The 22,486-nt window shown below is 50.3% G+C and overlaps 1 protein-coding gene across 1 annotated transcript in view; it reads right to left on the minus strand.

Moving 5' to 3' along the window:
* LOC119444485 (xyloside xylosyltransferase 1-like) overlaps window positions 1-21,927 on the minus strand; it is a 49,764-nt gene extending 27,837 nt beyond the window's left edge. The window contains exons 1-2 of the mRNA XM_049664618.1: window positions 21,692-21,927; window positions 20,880-21,036 (exon numbers count right to left, since the gene is read on the minus strand). Of these exons, the coding sequence (XP_049520575.1) occupies window positions 20,880-21,036; window positions 21,692-21,927 (393 nt within the window). The remainder of the gene's footprint in view (window positions 1-20,879; window positions 21,037-21,691) is intronic.
* Between the last annotated feature and the right edge of the window lie 559 nt (window positions 21,928-22,486).

The raw sequence follows: 22,486 nt of genomic DNA on the forward strand, positions 1-22,486 counted from the left end.
ACGCCTTTCGTCTGCGTGGACAAACTACCTCGTCGTTATTTGAACGAAAATTTTAATTGTGGTTCTTACGTACCAAAGCTACGGTACGATTTGAGGCACCGCCGCAGTGGGGGACTCCGGATTCATTTCGACCACTTCGGGTTCGTTAGCGTGCACCCAATGAATGATACGTAGCCGTTTTTGCGATTCCGCCTCATCCAAATGCGGCTACCGTGGCTGGAATTTGATCCCGCGCCTCGTGCTTAGCAACGCAAGACGTTCATTTTGCAGACACAACAGAAGCTCACCGTATTGCACTTGAACTTTCAACATCTTTACTAGCTACAAAATGTTGCTGTGTAGCAGCAGACGCCGAGCCAGGCCTCTAAGGCGTCTAACTTCTGACTGCGCACCTAGTTTCGCTGACGCTGCTAGTCAAGAACTCCATGACATTATTCTCACTTATTACCGCTAACAGCGACGTTTCATCGAGCGTAAAGCGAACGCAGGCAGCTTACTTTTAGCAAGTAAAAAAAAAGTCACAGGCGGCCTGCCCCGTTAGCAGACAGGTATTTTTGTTTTATTCGTCTATTCTGATATTCCTCAGCGGCCAATCTACGACAGGCGATTGCCCTTCAGCAGCAGATGCACTTTTTTAAATACTTTGGCACTACATACTGCTGTTTGCATGCACCAAGCACTGAGCATTTTCGCCTCACACTGCCAGCATTACTAGGAAACGAAATCCTTCGTTTACATAGGTAGCCCTCTAGTTGAAATTTGGTACGAATTCTGTTTTGTCTCATTCGTATAAATGCTCAAAGCGGTAGAGTGCTTCCACTCGCAAGTCCTTGTCTTTTCACGGCAACGCGTAATGATGCAATAATTGGCGCAGTTCCAAAGCATTGTTTCAGGCGACGTTCTTTGAAGGTGTCAATGCCGACAAAACCGCTGCGAAACCAGTTTTCACGGCACGCTCCGCCATTTTTTATCTGACCTCCGACGGCCGCGGTACACGTGCGTGGTTAGCGGCCGTCGCACGCCTTCCGAGCCTTCTGGTGATTTTTGCAAACTGACTGGCTGCTGCGTCCCCAGTGCTCTAATATTTCTAGGAATGGCTGGTGATTGTTTTTATTTGCAAGAGATGAAAAAAAATTAGCGTAGCTTGAACTGGAGGCGCAATGCTAAAGAGACAGCGGAAGTGACGGGCACCTAGCTAGTCCTGGCTTTTCCGCTAGGCTAAGCACTACACGTCATGCCCATCATTTCCCAGAATTTAATTATTGATCCATTATCTAGCTATTGATTGGGTATATCGCAAGGTAAAAATTTATGGGGTTTTACTTGCCAAAATCACGATCTGATTATGAGGCACGCTGTAGAGGGGGACTCCGGAAATTTGGACCACCTGGGGTTCTTTAACGTGCACCTAAATCTAAGTACATGGGTGTTTTCGCATCTCGTCCCCATAGAAATACGGCCGCCGTGGCCGGGATTTGATCCCGCGACCTCGTGCTCAGCAGCCCAACACCCAGCCACTGAGCAACCACGGCGAGTTATCGCAAGGTATTGGCCACGTATTTGGGCTAGGCTAAGCACTACTAAATCATCCCCAGCATTTTCGAGAATTGATTGATTTTTCGATTAGCTATTGATTGGCTATCGATGATTGACAAAGCTTCATTAGTCCGAATGTTGCTTAGCTAGACTTAGCCAGGCTCAGCTTCGCTAGTTCATAGGAGTATGTTCCATTGCACGTGGACCATTTCTGCCCAACCACCAGGATCGGCCCATATTTTCTGTTAACGCGCCACGGACTTAAGGCCGGCTTAAACAGCTCCGCTGTTAAAACGACAAAAGCCAGCCTTCGAAGGAGTGTGCTAAGATCCTCGCCAGTGTCTGTCGCGCTCGGGATGATACCGAGGGCAGGCTGGCTGATGCGCCCTTGTAGGCAGTTGCAGTAAGCCGCTTAAGAGTTCGTCAGAACTGTGAGAGATCATCTCTGTCCGTAGCCGTGGGCAAAGCGAGTGGAATGACTGTTTCTTTGGCTTCGGTGATGTTGTGGCATCGTATAGAGGTGCTGGAGTGTGTTGTCCAGAACTGTGGTTACTGCCTTGGTGTTCGTGCGGTCGTAGTTGGCAGGGTTAACATATCTAGTATGTGGTGTTCTTGTGCCCGTACTCTCGTTCCACCTAGCTTCCCGCCGTCACTGATGTAGTCGGGGGTCCATATAGGTTAGGCGTAAACTCGTAAGTGCTTATGGGACGCGTCTTCTGCTCGGCGCTTTCGGTTCAACTGCGACGGTTCAGGCGAACGATTCTCCGTTCGCGGGGCCGGTCGCGCTTGCTCTCTGTGCACTTTCATCACAAGGTATCCCCCACGCTGCAAATATCTAAAGCCTGTGACGGCCGCATGGATGACTGGCCATTATATCTGAACATAGACAGTCATTTAAAATAAGTTTTTCTTGTCGAATCGACCGAACACGTGAATTAGGTATGCGTGCTGTCGCAGTCGAGTCGCGAGACTTTCGCTGCAGCGGACCGTGAGTTCGCGAACGATTTACTAACAACCCGTTCAGTTCGCTTGTAGTACGGTTTGCGAACGCCTGTGGTTTATGATGGATTGTGCAGTGCTCCAGCGCGTGTTGTGCAGTGTCTCTTGGGGATGTTGCGCGGTTTCGAGTCGTTCGACAACTTTCGAATGTATGGCAATTGTCGAGGATCCCTGTGCAGTGGTAGGGCGCCGCTGATGGCTACTTGCAACTTAATTCCCCACTTATAAAAAGCATGCAACAGTTTCCGCGAAGACACGCACTTTTTTTATTGATATGATATAAGGAGATGTTGACGCACAAATAAGGCGCCGGCTACTCATTAGCTCTTGAATGGGTCTAACCTACAACGTACAGGGTTCAATACAATACATGTCAAATAACCTTCTCATACAAGCAACGTTTGCACAGCAACTTGACAACCTAAAAAAGAAGAAAAAAAGCGGACATATAACGAAGAAGTTCAATCACTCACGGCACTGCACGAAAGTCTCATTTCGTGTTAACAAATCCTATGAAAGAGGGATCAAGCATATTTATTAACGGGTTTGCAATCACAAACTAAATTCAGAGAAACTGTTTGTGTACAGTAAAGTTGCATTCTGTTAGTGCACGTGTTGGCATTGCGACAAATTGTCGGACTTGTGTAACCTTGCGGAATCAAATTCAAGTTTCGGCGATGCTGTTGGCGCGGATACATTAACAAACCCCCTCTTTTTTCAGATGCACTTAATTCCTTGAAAATTGTCAAAGCAATTCAGTTATTTAGTTTTTTACACATCAATTATTGTAGTAAAATATTGATATTTTGAAGTAAAAGATTGACATTCCGCGGCTTCCTAACATGCCCTACAGAATTTAGTTTCGGTAGCACGTAAGCGAAACTATGCGCCCCATTCATAGGAACTTTCTGTCGTACTAACCAAGTTGCTCTCGCGGTGGTTCCATGAAGCCCCGAAAAAAGAGCCCCCACTAAGCCGTGCCTCATAATCGATTGTGGTTTTAGCACGTATAGCCCCATAATTGAATTAATGTTTAACACTTCTGCCACGATCGATGTGCCATGTGAGGGAATGAGAATGCTAACCTTCTCTAAGGTTATGAACCATGGCGCGCTACAACGTCAAGCAAACGTCTCGCTGTGTGATCTACGTACTACGCCGAACCGCAGCAGTGTTTTATCCAAGGTCACGTATAACATAAACTTGTCACTCTCGTATTGCACAAAACGCTGAAGAAATGAATATTGGCTGTTTGCATCACCGCTAATTATCTTCAATCAAAGCAAACACAGAAAGCTTCCTTACATCGATTCCCAAAGTGCGTTGGCTCAGCATGATTTTTCTGTGCATGTTCTCGATATTACGCACATTTGCTACTGCTACCATTATTTTTTTGTGTCAGTTGATAACCAATAGTTAGATATCACCGTTGCTCCTCACTCCAAATCCTTCCTAGTTGTAAATAGCAGATAGACAAATAGTGTCCCCTCTACTGACAAATTTCAAGATGGGTTTTTCCCCACTTTCTTGGGGAATATTCAGTTTGCTGTGAAGTATTTGTAACGATTTGCCAAGGTTAAGCCAAGATATGCCTTAAAAAGTCGCAGTTTCGCCCGAAGGGCGAAGCATCAATTTCGATATCAAATTAATAGAGATCTATAAGGAGTCAGGATAGTAGTTTTATCGGCTGCATAAACTTGGACACATTCGCTTACTAACTGAATTAACAAGCGTGGTGTCAGCGCGCACAAGCAAACATGAATAGATCACATTCGATGACCGCAGACAACCACTGTCATAACGCTGGCGGGAGCAAGCGTGTCTGCAGCGAGCGAAGGTTCGTGCGGTCTATCGCTTCAACGGAAACTGAGCGGCGAAAGCAAAGCGAATACAAAGTTAAGAGGTGTGGAGATCGCTTTTAAGATACGTGCGCGCGACAGCCCGCAGCCCCGCAATGTACAATACGCAGTTGCTGGCAGAGTAGAAGCCGCACCCCCCCGCCCCGCGCTACCTTCCCGCTTTCCTCTTTTCGCATGGCAGATTGAGTCGCCAGTTCTGCGCCCGGTAGCAAGATACGCATTTGGTGCCGCAGCTAAACGTCGCCTCCCCCTTCCCCCCCTTCCCTCCCATCCCCCACGGCCTTTTGCACGCCTGAATAAGTCACGTTTGCTCTCCGCCGTGCGTTCGCTCTCCGTGAAAGCGCGCGTCCCTCGCGCGTGTTCATTCGCGCATACAGCATACGCGCGGCGGCGACGATTTTATCGCCCTTTGACTTTATACGGAAACTCACGGCGACGTCGACGTCAGAAATCCACTTGGAGTGTCCATATAATTTCTATCGCAAAAACATAGAGATAATTGAATATTCTAATGTTATAATTGAACTGGTTTGGGATGTTAGGAAGAGTGGCTTTGAATATTTAATCGAGTACCAAATATTTCATTTACATCTATCTACTGCGCAAGAAACGCTCAGACGAAGTGCGTAAAACAAATTTAGCCCTTCCCCTGTCGAGGAAATGGGGGTAAGCGAATCTTGTCGTGTATTTCTTTGGTGTTCCTCCGAACGAATTGTACTGACGAGCACCACGTTGTGCTCGAAGCACAACCGATCACACACACTGCAGCTGGCTCCGAAGTTCCGATTGAGCAACTCGCGTTAAAACCTGACCGTCGCACCGGGGAAGTTGGCGCTAGCGTTGCCGAGGCGTGCACCACCGTTGTCGGGTTCCTGGAGGGTTAGATGTGTTAGAAGTGTTAGAAAGTGTAGGGGCTCTGAATCACTTCCCTACCTGAATCATCAATGTGATCCCAAGTGTGCCATTTGCGGTGGCGCACACCCAACCGGGGACCGAAGGTGCAGTCAAAGGTTCCAGATGCCTTACATCGTGAGACACAGGCGCAGAAGGTGCCAACGACAGCAAGAGCGCTACGCACAGGTGACCGACTAGAGCGACGATTCCCAACGCAAAGGGATGATGCATGAAAATGGCGCCAACTTGCGCTCGCGCACGAGAGGGCGCTTCAGCTCACGAGGGCGCTCGCGCTACAGAGGGCGCTCTCGAACCAGAGGACAACCCAGCTACGGAGAATCTTCAGGTGCCGACTCCCAACCTCGAGGGCCGGGGCAAGATCGAGGTCCCGTTCACAGTCGACCAAAAGAGCAACTTGGGCCAACCGAGTCAAGAACGTAAGCCCAGGGAAACCAGGACAACCGACAAGGGCAAAGTCTAGGAGCACTAACGGTAGGGTACAGCCGGAACATGAGCCAAGTCCCAGAATATTGGCATTAGAATCCGAAATCGCAAATTGAGGCAAGAACTGTCTGAGCTCAGGGAAGCTTTCAAATCATTTAAAGAAGGGTTCGAAACACCCTGTAGTCAGATGGAGACGAAGGCTTCAAAACCCCTGGCCGGCAACCCCAAACGTAAAGCCCTCACCATGTTCCCTTTAACGAAACGGAGGAGGAAAACTTAGAAACACTAGGCAGAGGAGATGGGTGAAGGTGAGGCACCCCCCCCCCCCAAACCCGAAAGTCAGTATATATACACAAGGTTAGCAACAATAGACGGACTCTGGAGAAAATCATGGAGCTCACCACCAATCTAGATGCTAAAGTGAGTCAACTAGAAAGGCCCAAAGTTAAGGCAAAGGCAAACGCAGCGACTGCATCGGCAGTCAAGGAAGGCCCAATAGCCCGAGCGCCGACTCTGGGGTTCGGGTAGTCAACCCATGGTATTATAATGGCTGCGAACGACAGCAATAACATAAAAATCTATTAGTAGAATTGTGCGAGTTTCCGAAGGCACAAGGCTTCCCTGCAGCAGCTCATTAGATCGGCCAAAGTTAAGCCGCACGTTTTCATCTTACAAGAAACACTAGCTAAGGTGGATATATCTCTACCGGGCTACAGATCCGATATCTTAATCATTCCAGGGGGTCGGGGAATAGCGACTTGTTTAGAAAGGGTACTTCCTATGAAACTTTCGAGCTTCCCAAGTACAAGGTTGGTGCAGAACAAATGATCGAAACACATCTTGAAAAAGTTGTCGCAGTTTCACCTGAAAGGCGAAGCATCAATTGCGATAGCAAATTTGTAGAGTGCTATACGGAGTAATGATAGTAGCTTTATCAGCTGTTTAAACTTGGAATGCAGCAGCACGGCAACACGCAGAACTGTTGTCGACGCCGTCGGCGTTTTGCCCGCGTTCGCCAAAATGCGTGCGGCGTTGGTGACTGTTGCTGGAGCCTAGGCACTTGGTGCCGCAGCTAAACGTCGCTGCTTCTTTCCCTCCCCTCCCCCCACGGCCTTTCGTGCGTCGGAAGAAGGCGCGTTTGCTCTTCATATATGGTGATTGTAAAGGAGGAAAGAGACGCTACTTCTGCAGCCCTTAAGGGAGCACGGCGCAGAACGCGCGTTTGTACTCCGCCGTGGGTTCACTCCCCGTGAAAGCGCGCGTCCCTCGCCCCCTTTCACTCGCACATACAGCGTTCGGCGGCGCGCGGCGACGATTTCATTCCATTGACGTCATACGGAACCTCACGGCGACGGCGACGCCAACGGCAGAAATCTGCTTTGGAGTGTCCATATAATTTTATCGCAATAATAAAATGTCGCAGTTTCACCTGAAAGGCGAAGCATCAATTGCGATAGCAAATTTGTAGAGAGCGATACGGAGTAATGATATTAGCTTTATCAGCTGTATAACTTGGACATGCAGCAGCACCGGCAACACGCAGAACTTTGTCGACGCCGTCGGCGTTTTGCCCGCGTTCGCTCAAAATGCGTGCGGCGTTGGTGATGTTGCCGGAGCCTCTGTATAAATAGGCACTTAGTGCGCAGCTAAACGTCGCCTCCCTTCTCTCCCCCTCCCCCCTCCCCCACGGCCTCTCGCGCGTCGGAAGAAGGCGCGTTTGCTCTACATATATGGTGATTGTAAAAGAGGAAAGAGACGCCTACTTCTGCAGCCCTTAAGCGAGCAAGGCGCAGAACGCGCGTTTGTTTTCCGCCGTGCGTTCATCCCCGTGAAGCGCGCGCCCCTCGCGCCCTTTCACTCGCACATACAGCGTTCGGCGCGCGGCGACGATTTCATTCCATCGACGTCATACGGAACCTCACGCGACGGCGACGGCGACAGCGACGGCGACGCCGACGGCAGAAATCTGCTTTTGAGTGTCCATATAATTGCTATCGCAATAAAACAAAAAAAATGTCACAGTTTCGCCCTAAGGGCGAAGAATGAATGCGATAGCAACACAGCAATGTCATACGATGTAAGGTGAGCGGCTTTGGTAGCAATATGAATTGTAGTAAACATGAGCTGATTAAGTAAGCAGGTGTGCTGCGGCGTAAGTAGACCGACATGAAGAGAGACTCGATGACCACGAGAAGGCGCGTGTGAAACGGTGGTGTTGATGAGAAGCGCTTCCCGTGGGCAGCGCGCGTGCGAAGGGACACACCTGTAGCGCTGCACTGCCGATCGGGCAGCATTTGTTAGCGTGCGTTGGAAATGTGTGGCCCGACTATTACTAACTGAATGAACAAGCGTGGTGTGAGCGCGCACAAACAAACATGAATAGATCACACTGAATGACTGCAGACAACGACTGTCAAAACGCTGGCAGCAGCAAGCAGCGGGCGAAGGTACGTGCGTCTATCGCTTCAACGGAAACTGAGCGTGCATAAAGGTCAGAGCCGTGTGGAGATAAGAGACGGTGCGGCGAGCGACGAGCGCGGTTGTGGCAGAGGAAAAGTGCGCCCCCACCCCCCCCCCCCCCCCCGCTCCTTCCGGCGCTGGCTGCCCGCTTCCTTGATTGCGCGGGGAGAGATAAGAGACGTGCGGTCGAGCGACGAGCGCGGTTGTTGGCACAGTAGAAGTGCCCCCCCCCCCCCCCGCTCCCTCCGGCGCTCGCTTCCCGCTTCGTTGCTTGCGCGTGGGAGATTGAGTGCGTTCGCTCTGTGATAGCGCGCGTCCCCGCACGCTTCCGCTCGGGCATACGGCGCGCGGTGAAGATTTTATCTATATGGAACCTCACGGCGACGGCGACGGCGACGGCGACGGCAGAAATCCGGTTGAAGTGTCCATATAATTGCTATCGCAATAAAAGCATCTAGCGTGGTTATAGTCAACGTCTATAGCTCTCGGTAGACAGGAAAAGGGATTTTGAAACCCTCTTGCGCCGCATTTCCAATAAGGAAGATACAGCCCCACTCGTAGGGCTGGGGACTTCAACGCTCCCAACAAAGAATGGGGCTATGGTAATCAGAGCGTCAAGGGTACTAATTAGCAACCTCGGCCAGTGAACTAAATTTGTTGTTATTACAGATGCTAACTTCCCCCAGAACTCGTACCTCCACTACCAGAGATACAACCTGGATGTAACATTCTTCGGAGAATTGAAGGTTGGGGACATTCTGCAGGAGCATTAGGAAGTGATCACTATATAATTGAGGTCATCTTACAGACACAACCACCACCACTAATTGGAAATATGAGTACGTGGACTGGGATCTCTTTCGTAAGTTGCTCAAGGAAAACCAGAGAGAGTGAGAGGGGATATAAGGAAGGCAGGGATGTTAACCAGTCAAGAGGCTGGTTGGCTACACTACAGAGGCTGGTTGGCTGGGGGAAGGGAGACAGAGAGAAAGGGTGGGGGGTATGGTGACGTGCACGGACGTACTATAGAGTGAAAGGCGCTCGTGCAAACCAGACGCTCTCAGAAAGCACTACTTTCTGAGCCGATGATCGGTGGGGACGGTGTTTAGTATAATTATAATCTGAACACTTAGAGGACGATCGTCGTCTAGTCTCCTGAATGCGTTGATCATAGATTGTCTTGCTTCAAATTGAGGACAACGGTACAACGGTCAATGTTCTCGCATCCGCAGCCATCACATGCAGGATGTCAGTCATTCCAATTAGTTCTGAATTAGCTTTCGTAAAGGCAACTCCCAACCAAAGGACTTATATAGAAGCTCTCATAAGATTCGACATCTAACGAAACCAGCATAGATAGCGAATCTTATGAGGAGCTTTATTTAGGGGAGGCAGAGCAATGTCAAGCCGCCGGGGCCGCTAAGCTGGGACCGCTGACCACGGCGCCATCTATCGGCTCGCAGCAGAGCTACTTCGTGCGTCCGCGCGTGCCCAACTTATTCTCGGCGCTCGCGTGCGCGCAGTGTTCAACACCTAAATGTTCTTACACCGTGGCGCAGCCGAGCGGCCGCCCGTGCCCGCCGGGCGCAAGGCTCCGCGGGGAGGATACGGGGGGGGGGGGGGGGGGCATTTACGCCCTCGCGCACGCCCGGGCGGCTATATCTTCAAAGCCATCTGCGGCGGGGGCAAGGTCCGCCGCCGCTGTGTTTTCGCCGCTTAGTTCGCGCTGCTGCGAGACGCAGCACGAAGGTCAGTTCGCTCGCTTCGGGCGCGCTTCCTCACTCCAGCGTTTTGACAGCGAGTTTCCGCGGTCATCGTGTGATATGTGTTCATGTTTGCTTCTGCGCGCGTGCCACCATGCATGCTTGTTAATTTAGTTAGTATGGCTATGTTTACAAGTTCATACGGCCGATAAAACTACTATGCTTACTTCGCATTGCTGTCCACTGGTTTGCTATCACAATCAATGCTTCGGCTTTCGGACGAAACTATGACTCTCGGGGGAAAACCACGAATATCAAGCCTCCCCCACGAAAGCATACCGCGACTCACACTCTTTGCCCTGAATTCCTCGCGTACTTATACTTAGTGAGTACACCGACCAATAGGTTGTTATATAAACGTACGTACGAATGTTCAAACGAACCTGAACGTCTCGACACAGAACACAAGGCAAAGGAGGAATAAGCCATGTTACCTCTCTTTTATGAGCAACTACAAAACTTCAAGACAGCTATGTTTTATGCTCAGAGCGTGGCAAAAAACAAATGTGCAAGTAGGCATACTCATGAGCGATCCGGCAAATATATAACCCGATGAGATCGCACCGAAATACCTTACAGAACCAAAAACATCACAACCTGTGGTTGAAGGGGTATGGAAAATAAAGAAACAAAACAATAACCAAGGCAATAGATAGTTATCAAATTAATTTAGGAAGGGAGATAGTACGCAAATCTGTGTCTTAGAAAATAATTTCTACCCCAGCGTTCAATTACGCGCAACTTACGACGGCTCGCATCATTTCGACAAAGCGTAATGAGCTGGATAGGAATAATAAGCGACATTCACATGCTCCCTGAAACTTTGGCCGAAGTTTCGTGTCGATCAGTCCGTCATTGTCAACGACCGCCGCCGAAAGAGTAGCCTAAGTCTGCATACGAAGCAAGCACCGGCGTCATGTGCTATGGTAAGGGAGAGGCTGCGGAGGCACGCTGAGGCAAGCATTGGAAGTGCACAAAGGCTATGCCTGGGAGTGTTGTAAAAGCATCTCTATTATCTGAACTCTACTATGTTTCCCATAGAGGTTTTCAGTTTGCGATGCATATAAGTTACGGCAAGCAGTAGCAATACGGATTGTGTGCACGGCTACGACTACTGCTCTTATAAGGTAATCCCAAACCCAACACACAGGGCTCATGGCATGAGCAAATCGCTTGGTGTTATGACATCAAGCCTAAGCTTGTAATACTTTGTATTTAAAAAGTTTTGACATAAAAGACAGGAATGCGATTATTACTAGCATTGCAAGCGTGCAGCATTGTTACGAGAGCACTCGCTTAAACAAATTTTTTTAGAAACTCCGTCGATGATCTAGTTCTTTCTACACTTAAATCTGGTAGAATGTAGTGTTCCTAGTCGCACTAAAAGCTTCACTAAAAATCAGTGTCCACGTCCCATCATACTACCTTCTTTCAGCATTCATTAGCGGCAAACGTTTCAACAGCATATTTCAGACATGTTTGCCATAATTTCGTAGGTTCTAACCTAAGGTACATGAAGGATGCATCAAAATATTTCTTATTGCACCTGTTTGTTACAGATGCCGATAATGCTGATTTGTATACAGATGACATTTGCAGACTACTCAGAGCAAGAACCGCGGCTTTTAAAGGTAACATGTTTTACAGGTCGCATCGTATGGCTCTAACATATGCTCTATCAATTATAGAAAAACCGAATAGATGTTTGGAAGCTTGGCAGAGAGTAAGGCTAGGGAGCCTACATGCAACGCAAGGCATTCCCATAGAGCCCAGCGGCTGGTATTCAAACCTGAAGCACACTTCCAGTTTGTGTGGTGGGCGCGCACGTTTTCAACTCTAGCTGGTACGTGTTACGCCGGCTACGCTAATCGGCGCGGCATTTGTTTTATTGCGATAGAAATTATATGGACACTCCAGGCGTATTGCTGCCGTCGTCACCGCCGTCGCCATGATGTGCCTTATAATGTCCACGGGCGATAAAATCGTCGCCGCGCCGCTGTATGTGCGAGTGAATTAAAGCGTGCGAGGGTGAGCCGGCGATCGCTGCTCAATCTCGCGAAGCAAGGTAGAGAAGCGGGAAGGAAGCGATACGTCTTCCAGTTGCGCGCAACGCTCCAGAGCAGGGTAGGAAGGGACGGAGGGGGGGGGGGGGGGCGTTCTTTCTGCGCGCGCTGCCGCGGGCCACAAGGCTCCGGGGGGAGGGGAGCGTCCTATGCCGCGCGTGCCCGCCCGGGCGGCTGTAACTTGAAAGCCATTGCAGCGGACGCAGAGTCCACCCTGCGCTGAAAAGAACCAGCAAAATGTAACGAAGATTGCATTCTGGTATTTGAGTCCTATGTTAACTTTCATCTGCTCCTAGTACACTTTATTCAGTGCTATGACAGGCTTCATCGACAAGAGCCTGTGCTAGTGTAGTGGATGGTGCGTACGTCCTACAGGAGGATGACCTAGAGGTTTGTCCGGAAGCCCTCCCCAGTGCTCTGCTAGACTGCAGAATATCCTTACCGAAACTTTAAAAAATGCTTCAGTCCTAGCGCATGAGGCCTTTTAATTCCCCAGAAAGCAATTCTAGTATTATCTATACGCTTTCGTGTTTTCAAAATCTCTAAATTTCTTTTTCTCGCAGTTGCTGTAAAGAAGCAGAACAAGCTTTGGATTTGTGGCCTCTGCAAGCAGAAAGATGATGGGCAAACTAGCATGGTTTGCTGGGACGAATGTCTAGAGTGGTCTCACTGGTGAGCGCATGTTTTCCGGGAACTTCATTGCTATTCCCTGTGATGGAAAATGTTAAGCTGTGTTGAATGTAACGCGACACTGCATGGTCTCCTTGGTTCTTCATCATGTCTGTGCATACTTTTCATTTAAGGAATTCCTATTGAAAAAAAAACTGCGTCTTCAAGTGCCTGCCAGTGTGAAACCAGCTCGTTTTTTTGACACTCGATCGCACTGGGGATGCTGGCGCTCACAGTGCGCTCACAGTGCTCACAATGCGAGATCACAAGGACATCGGTGAGATCGCTAGATTTGAGCTTGGGTCCGACGCTGGTTTTGCAGCTGTGACGCTGGGGCGCGCTGTATGTACTGTTCTCGCTGGAGTTCCCTCGCTCGTGCTGGAAACTGCACTGGTTGCGTTTTTACCGCACTTTTTCCAGTATGTAAGGAGTATAGGCGCTGTTAAATACACATGTTCGATACAATATTATGGGGAGATACAGTTCTCTTGTCCAATAACGCTATATTTGAAGTCATAAATGTCTGTTTCATGTTTCAACTTGGAATAAAGGTGCGTGAGCTGCTCCATTTATGCATGCAGATGTCACGCAACATGAAGTTCATGTTTATTACAGCGACGCTGTTATAAGCTAGGTTCCAGGAGATCGCCTCCGGCAACAGACTGAAGTCGTTCAACAATTTCAGACGCGTCGCGCCACCTTGTGGCGTCGTATGAAAACGCCGGGATGGCAGCGTTTTTAAATTTCGGGATCATAATAAGCTTGTGCCACACCGCGCTTTTCGCAGGAACTTATGTTTGCTCGCTCATTACGTGACGTAGCTCGCCCAGGCTGCCCATAAGCTGGTCAGCGCTAGTACGCGCACTGCGATTGGAGTATCCGTTTTAATAAGAAATTAAGCCAGTTCCACGCTTTTGAAATCTGATGAAACAGTCTCGCCTTCGGACCGGAGTCATCATCATCATCAGCCATATTTTATGTCCACTGCAGGACGAAGGCCTCTCCCTGCGATCCAATTACCCCTGTCTTGCGCTAGCGTATTCCAACTTGCGCCTGCAAATTTCCTAACTTCATCATCCCATCTGGTTTTCTGCCGACCTCGACTGCGCTTCCCTTCTCTTGGTGTCCATTCTGTAACCCTAATGGTCCGCCGGTTATCCATCCTACGCATTACATTGACTGTCCAGCTCCATTTCTTCCGCTTAATGTCAACTACAATATCGGCTACCCCCGTTTGTTCTCTGATCCATACCGCTCTCTTACTGTCTCTTAACGTTACTCCTAAGATTTTCGCTCCATCGCTCTTGTGCGGTCCTTAACTTGTTCTAGAGCTTCTTTGCTAACCTCCAAGCTTCTGCCCCATTTGTTAGCAGCAGTAAAATGCAATGATTGTACACTTTTCTTTTCAACGAGAGTGGGAAACTCCCAGTCAGGATTTGGCAATGCCCGCCGTATGCACTCCAACCAATTTATTCTTTCGTAAATTTCTTCCTCATGATCAGGGTCCCCTGTGATTAATTTACCTAAATAAACGTACTCCTTACAGACTCTAGAGGCTGACTGGCGATCCTGAATTCCTGTTCCCTTGCCAGGCTATTGAACATATCTTTGTCTTCTGCATATTCATCTTCAACCCCACTCTTACACTTTATCGGTTAAGATCCTCAATCATTTATTGTAATTCGTCTCATTGTTGCTGAATAGGACAATGTCATCTGCAAACGGAAAGTGCTGAAGTATTCACTGTTGATCCTAACTCCTAAGCCTAAGCTTTATGTCTGCTCAAAAGGGAAATGTGTAAGGTTGTAATGCCTATATTTGGCATTTATACTAGCTTCACAAAGGAATTAGGTTTGTGTAATTACCATGAAATGAGCTTGTCTCACTGCTTATTTCAGCAAGACCAAGCAATAATTTAACGGAAAAGTTGAGGGAGGACCAAAACATGGGGTTAAAAATTATTGCCTCCATCACAAGTGTTCTTTGCATCAAATCTAGTCACATTGAATCCGCTTGCAGTGAGGTTATTAAAGCGAACACCAAAGGGACAATAAAGAGCATCATTGAAGCAGTTTAGAATAGTAGTACATTTTTCATTCGTTTGTTCTCGTCAAATTTTAGAAAGCATCATTATTGACATGAGAATTATAACAGTAACATGAAATGCGTTGCTTCGCCAGGATAATGTATATAGCTATTCGAATGGAGTTTTTTTCTTGTTTTTCAGTAGAGCAAGTGGTGCTCCGCCTACATCATCTCCAGGATAGGCCAGCGTGAGCAGTAGATAGGAAAGAAATAGAATGGAAATGTTTCCTATTCATTTGTAAAAGAAACCTATACCATTAGTTTATTTCCAAGAGGAATCATTACATTAAAGTGGCCCTTTATTTGTTTACGTGCGCGTACCTCAAAGGCTCCACAGGAAGTAATTTGTGAGAGGTAAATAACAAAAAAACAAGAAATGCAAGTTCTACAATGTTATAACTACAAGTCGGAACACGAAATAATTAAATGCGCAATTTTACAGAGAATGGATATGTTACAATTCTAGTAATGTAAAGCCCTTTCAGTAAAAAGCAAAGTCCTCCAAAATTTACAAAAAACCCTAAACAAAGGCTTGAAGCAAGCGATACATAAACAATTTGTGATTCAACTTCCATGTAGACACATGCAACAATACCAGTTTCTTTTCGACAAGGTTTCTCGAATAGACCGTGTCTGCCTTCATATTATATGCAGGATAGGCCGTGGTTGATAAAAATTTGTGCGATACTGCAATGACTCGCACTCGACCACCTACATGGTGTTCAAAATTAAGTTTTATGGTTTTCCTAAAATTAAGCACTGGGAGGCACGCGAAGACCACCTGTCCAAATAAGTTATGTGGCCAGGCGGGTACAAAGTGAGATGATAATTATCGCTGTCAGCAGCCCAGTTAACTAAAACTGAATAAATAACTTTTGTTGACTGCAGTAAGTGGGTACGTTTGTATTGTAATGTTAGAGGCAGTTGTGTTTCTACACAGTATCAGTTGAAAGAATTCTTTAGCGTGTCTGTGCGCCGAGATATCCGACTCAAAATTTCAGTTGTCGTTCGTATGATTACGCATGCAAGAGAGTTAGGATCGACGCAAAGCCTCCCTGATGTGACGCAGCTTTGCGTGTGGCGTTTAGTCGGACAACGGGGCGTAGGCATTGGCAAAGAGAAACTGTCCCCCTTACCCTCTCGGCTGGCGAAATAATATCGAAGAACCCAGAACCGCTGTTGTAACACGCGACCGCGCAGCCTGTAGCGATGGCGGCAGCTGCGAGCGGAGAGCGCGAGCGGAGACTCCGGAGGTCATGGTCCTTGCCTGGGCTACGCAAATAAAGTGACAGCTGATTTCCAAGTATTGTAAGTTTTGCCTCTAACTGCCTCTAACTTTACAATACAAACGTACGAACTTACTGCAGTCAACAAAAAAGGTAATTATTCAGTTTTAGTTAATCGGTCTGCTGACAGCGATAATTATCTCACTTGTACCAGGCAGGAGGCAAAGAACTTTATTATTATCGGAGGCGGCGCTCGACCACCGTTAGGGGGTGACACCGGTGGGCCACTCCACGACGGGACGGGGAGGTTAAACTCCACGGCCATGTCGCGGGCCTCTGGATGGCCCTAAGCTGGTCTCTTTGTCTTGGCTAGTGAGAAGATAGTTCCAGTCCGCCTCCGTAGAGGGAGACTCGCTGCTCTCGCGCAACGTAGGGCATTGCCACAGCATGTGTTGTAAGGTACATTTGGGGTGGCCACAGGCGGGCCCCGGCTCTATGCATCATGTATTTAGAACATTTTAGAGGCGATGCATACGCCTCCGTCTGTAACAGACGTAGAGTGATAGACTGAGCTCTGCTTAAAGGTGGGTGCGGGAGTGGGTATTCCGGCGCTCCAACTGGTAATGTTTGCAGATTTGTATAAAGGTTAACAACGGATCTCTGAAGTACCTAGTTACGTCTCAGCCTCTGAGTGGTTCTCCCCGACGTGGAATGTGAGACTCGCGCCGGGAATGAGCCAACTCGTTGGCAATTAAGGATGGTTCCGTGTACGTGTGGCCAACGTGTGCCGGGACCAGATGATGTGCTTTTGTCTGACCAATTGGCCGCAGAGAGAACGCGCGAGGATTCCGACAAACCGAGCCCGTCATGAGGCCCGTGCGGTTGCGCGCGAATCTGTGTAAATGGCGGTGCGGTCGGTGGCAGCGGAGCTAGTGCCACAGCTAACTGCTCGGCACGATCAGCGTTTGAATTTAAAAATAAAACCCGCATTTCCCCGAAGGGGAGTATGAGGAAGTGCGAAGCATGGGTGATGCTATGAGGGGGCGCGCGCGACTAAACTGCAGAGCCGAGCGAAGGAGACGGCAGCGAGAGAGCACGACTGACGCGCCGGCGCCACACACACAACACGTGACGGCGGAGCGAAACACGCCAGGCGGTTGGAGAGGGGGTGAGCGGTGGGGAGAGTACGCACACGAGGGGCTGTTACCGGGCGAGGAGGGAGCTGTCAGCGCGAGGGGAGAGGCGGCGGCCGAGGGTGAGTGCAAATCTAACGGGGGAAGAGGCACACCAGCTGCATGGCGCCGTGACGTCACGGCGCGGAGAGGGTGCGAGGAGCCGGCGCGGAGGCGCCAGCTGCACAACGCGCCGTAACGTCACGGCGCGGAGAGCGGTGCAGAGCCGGCGCGGGGCGCGCGCAGCCACGGAGCGGAGGGCGGAGCGCGCGCAGTCACGTGGGGCGTGACGTCGCTGCGCCGTTGCTACAGACGCTCTCTCGTTCTCGCGCGTTGCTAGGGGAGAGGAGGAGGAGCGCGGATGCCGGCGGAGTTTTCGGGGTCGCTTAAGAAGTGCATTCGCACTTAATAAAGTCATAGACGACAAGTGTTCGCCTTTGATTGTTTGTTACTACCGAGACAAAGTGGTCCGTATGTCCGTACTGCGCTGCGTCTACGAAGGCCACGTTATCCTCCATGGCGGCTGCGGTACTGAGTAGGGCTCGCGCCCGTGCCTGACGTCTCCCCACGTTATGTGGGATTCATGTTACGGGGTACCGGGAATACTGTAAATTCGCGCGCAGCTCTTCGGGGAGCTGTCGCGGGCTTTCTTGGGTTACGGGAGATTGGAGCCCGAGGTGTGCTAGCAGTCGTCGCCCAGCTTCAGTGGAAGACAGCCTTACAATTTGAGAGACTTTTTGAGCTTCTACGATTTCGTTGAATGTATTATGAATGCCTAGCTCGTTGAGCTTCATCGTGCGGGTGTTGCCGGTAACCCGAGCACCGTTTAACGCACCGGCGGATGATCACGTCGAGACGGCGTACATCTCCTTTTTGCCACAGGTAGGCGGGAGCCATAGTTGATGTGGCTCATGAGGAACGCGTGGAACAGTCTGCGGAGATTCTCCTCAGACAGTCCCCCGCGTTGTTAGCTACTCTGTTAATTAATTAGCCATTGCTTCGGCCTTCTTGAAATGTGAGTGACACTGGTGTCGTTATGGCCGTTGGCTTGAATGACCATGCCTAGATGCGAACTTGGTCCACCGTGGGGATCGGTGTACCGTCCCGTCAGGACGTGATTCCGCGTATGTGTCTCTGCGCGTCTTGTATTTCGGGCGGTAGAGTAGTAATTCTGATTTCTCTGCCGATAGCGAGAGACCGGCCTGCCGTAAGACGTTTGTACCTTGTTGACCGCTTCTTGCAGTCGCTCCTCGATATGGCCGTCACTGCCACTCGTACTCCCACGGTGATATCGTCTGCGTAGAAGGCGTGACTAATGCCGTCGATCTGTGAGAGTTGTCGCGACAGAGCGTGCATGGAGAGGTTGAACATAACGGAGAGATCACGGCCCCTTGGGGTGTGCCCTCGGTCCCAGGTTGAACTGCTTCGAGCACATCGAGCCGAGTTGGATTGTAGCTGTCCTGTCGCGTAGGAACGAGCTAACGTAGTTGTAGAAACGTTACCTAATCCTGCCTCGCGAATCGAGTCGAAGATGTGAGAGGGTTTACGCGGTCGAACGCCTTCTCGAGGTCGAGCGCTAGGATGGCTCTAGTGATCTGGTGATCTTATCCACGAGCTAGTATTTGAGCATCAGCATTACGTCGTGCGTGGACATGGACGGGCGAAAGCCAATTTGGTTGATCGGTAGAATCTGACGCTCCTCTACAAATTTAGTGACTCTCTTGAGGATTACGTGTTCGGCCACCTTAACCACGCAGGACGCGAGCGAGATGGGACGAGTGAGCCTAGCGCTAAGGGTTTACCCGGCTTAGGGATAAGTATGACGGTTGCCTCGCGCCATGTAGGCGGGACGTTACCTGTCTGTCGGGACGTTACCTGTCAGATTTTGTTAATGTGTTCGGTGAGAAGTTCTATATACTCCTCGGCGAAATTTTTAAGAAGCTTATTCTGTATGCTGTCGGGACCCGGGGCCGAGCGGCAGTTGAGTTCGGAGAGGACGCCTAACCTCGGCGCAAGTGAAGGGCGATCCTAGTGGACCCTCCTCCGTAGCGTCCGGGGCAGGCGGGTAATCAGATAGGGAGCTAGGTTCGGTACATAGGTAACACGCAGCTAGCTCGTCGGTGATTTGAGTGTCGGTCTTACCCGAGATTTTGAGTTTGTGGATTAGTCTGTCTATCGTGAGTTGTTGGGATGCTTTCGAAGGTTTATCACCTAGTAAGTGTTTCAACAGGTTCCATTTGGCCCCGTTTCTCATTTGACCATCAACAGAGTTACAAACTTCGTCCCGGTGTTGACGCTCTAGATTACGACAATGTGCCTCGATTTGACGATTGAGTTCAGCTATCTTTTACGAAGGTTACGATTGAGCTTTTGCGTGCGCCATTTCGCGTGCACTGATTTTTTAGCTTCGAGTAGGTGAGCTAGCCGGCTATCCATGCGCTCGACCTCCAGTTCGGTTTCAACGTCCCGAGTCGAATTTGCAACGTCCTCTGTGAGTCGTGCGAGGAGTTCTGCTAGGGTTTCGTAGTGAGTGTTGTCGCGTTTCCTGAGCTCTCGAAAACGATCCCAGTCCATAATGCAAAACTGTCTGATTTTGTTTGTAGAGACATTATGACACCGTCTGTATAATGTAAGGATCACTGCCCAGATTTTCACCTACGTCAGTCCACATGGGTTGTCCCGCGTGCCTAACCATCGTGAGGTCCGGGGCGCTATCGCGCGTAACCGAGTTATCTACCCGTGTGGCTGAAGTGGGATCTGTTAGGAGCGTGAATCTATGTGTGTGCATTTGTGACACCAGGGCAGTGCCCTTACGGGAAGAGCCGCGGTATCCAAAGTCTGGATGCGTGGCATTGAAGTCTCCCGCGATTATGAGCATGTGGTCCCCTGCAATTTTCCTTGCGCGCTGAAAGAGGACCTGAAATGTAGTTTGCGTGTTTTTGGGCGTACTATATATGTTAAGAATAAAGATTGACGGTCAAAGCTTTGAGTTTGGGATTAACTTATCATAATGTATTGTCTTTGAGATCGGGGCGGACCTCGTGGAGAACATAGGCGTACTTCTTGGAGATGAGCGTCGCTATCCCTCCCGTTCCCGCTCGATGGTCCGCTTCGGTGCGATAGGCACGCAAAATGGGGTCGGCGGTTAGCGTTTCTTGTAAGAGAATTACGGCAGGCCAATTGGCGCTAGATTGAATGAATTGTTGCAAGCTGCCTTCCTCTTGGGAAAGCTGAAGCAATTCTATTGCCAAATTGCAAGATTGCTCGTGTTAGCCATGATTACTGCATAGGGGTTGGCGCACGAAACGCCGCGTGCTGTCCTTCTAATATTTGTAACCGCGCGTGGAGCTCGGTGAGCTGGAGGGTGTGTGGGGTCATATCGGCAGCTCGGTCTGCCGCAATGTCTGCGCGGAGGCGGGCGAGGCCTCCATGAAGCTAGACATAGTAACGGAATCGTCGGCCGGGTTCTCGGCCACGTGAAGCATCGCGGCGCGATTGGCGTTCGACGAGGTAGGGGGGCGGGTTCAACTGCCGGAGCGGCAGGCGTCGGTGCCTCGACAACGCCTTCTCTCGGCTGCTGTAGGTTTCGAATAAGTGCTTTGAATTCTGCGTTTTCTTTGCGCAGAAACGCTAGCTCGCGTTTGAGCTCTGAATCTCATCTTTCTCATGCTGTGGCAGTTGCCCGTGCGCGCGGAACCGCGAGTCTCACCTTTACCGGCGACTCGGTCGGCCAGGTAGGTGTTGCAGTCGGACTCTTGGTGGTGGTAGGCAGGTGCTTCGTCGGTTGACTCGGGGCTGGTTGCTTGGGTACCGGCTGTTGCTTGGCCGAGCCTCCTTGGGTCTGTTGGTTGTTGTTGCGCCGGCGTCTGCAACGGCGTCGGCGTCGAACGACGTAAGGGATTTGATAGCGATTTCGGCATGTGTGGTCGCGCCGTAATATGGACCTGGTCGCACAACGCGCACTTAGGTGTCACGCACAAATGGTCGGGTCCGGTGGGTTGGATACCGCAGTGTTTACAGACTTTCTCAGATGGGGTAGGGCAGACGTCTTGTCGATGCCCGACTCGGCCGCAGTTGCGGCAGGTGTCGATCTGTCGCTTGTAGAGTGCAACGCAGCAGAAGCATACCACAGCGCACATAGTTGGGGACTTTAAGTCCGTCGAAAGGAGGATGATGGTGGTTCTATCCTTGATTCGTCGTACCCCCATTACGTGCGGTTGTGTGATGAGACGAACAGGCGTTGTAGCTCTGAGTCGGAAGATCAGCGTCGACGCCTCGGACTACGCCTCGGCTGGTGGTGCCAGAGGCGACTGCGTAAGCGGATACTGGATGTGCTCGCTCCATGAGAACAATTTCTCGTACTTTAGCGTACGCTTCGGCCGTTTGTAAGCTCGACGTGCTGATCACAAAGATATTCTGTGTGTCCTTAGTGCAAACGATATCTTCCTCTGCCACCGTTGGCAGGAGTCGTGCAGCGAATAGTAAAGCTTGTAAGAACTTAAGCTTGTTGCACTTACGCACATCCAGTCCACCTCCGGGACGGACGATGACACGTGATGATCCGTTGGCAGCGGGGGGAGCCGGCTGGCGGCTGCAACCCTCGTCGCAGCTCCGGTTAGCAGCGCCAATGCGGGCGCCGGCTGGCTGCCGGTGATAGTAGTTGAAGATGTTGCTCGACGTCGAATTGCTTCGATCCAGCCAGGCGCGCTGGCTTCCTCTTGAGTGATTGCTCCTCCCTCCACCATGGCCTCAGGCATGATATCGGCGCCTCGGCGGGACGCGCCGGCGCAGGGGCACGTAGTCGTGTTCAGCCTACTTGAGGCCTAGCGGGTGAGGCGAACGTTGGTCGAAAAAGTCGCAGTTTCACCTGAAAGGCGAAGCATCAATTGCGATAGCAAATTTGTAGAGAGCTATACGGAGTAATGATAGTAGCTTTATCAGCTGTTAAACTTGGACATGCAGCAGCACCGGCAACACGCGGAACTGTTGTCGACGCCGTCGGCGTTTTGCCCACGTTCGCACAAAATGCGTGCGGCGTTGGTGACTGTTGCCGGAGCCTCTGATATAAATAGGTCCTTGGTGCCGCAGCTAAACGTCCCCTCCCTTCCCTCCCCCCTCCCCCCCCACGGCCTTTCGTGCGTCAGAAGAAGGCGCGTTTGCTCTACATATATGGTGATTGTAAAGGAGGACAGAGACGCCTACTTCTGCAGCCCTGAAGGGAGCACGGCACAGACGCGCGTTTGTTCTCCGCCGTGCGTTCACACCCCGTGAAAGCGCGCGTCCCTCGAGCCCTTTCACTCGCACATACAGCGTTCA

The sequence above is a fragment of the Dermacentor silvarum genome, chromosome 3 (genome assembly GCF_013339745.2).
Source record: "Dermacentor silvarum isolate Dsil-2018 chromosome 3, BIME_Dsil_1.4, whole genome shotgun sequence".
Lineage (NCBI taxonomy): Eukaryota > Metazoa > Arthropoda > Arachnida > Ixodida > Ixodidae > Dermacentor > Dermacentor silvarum.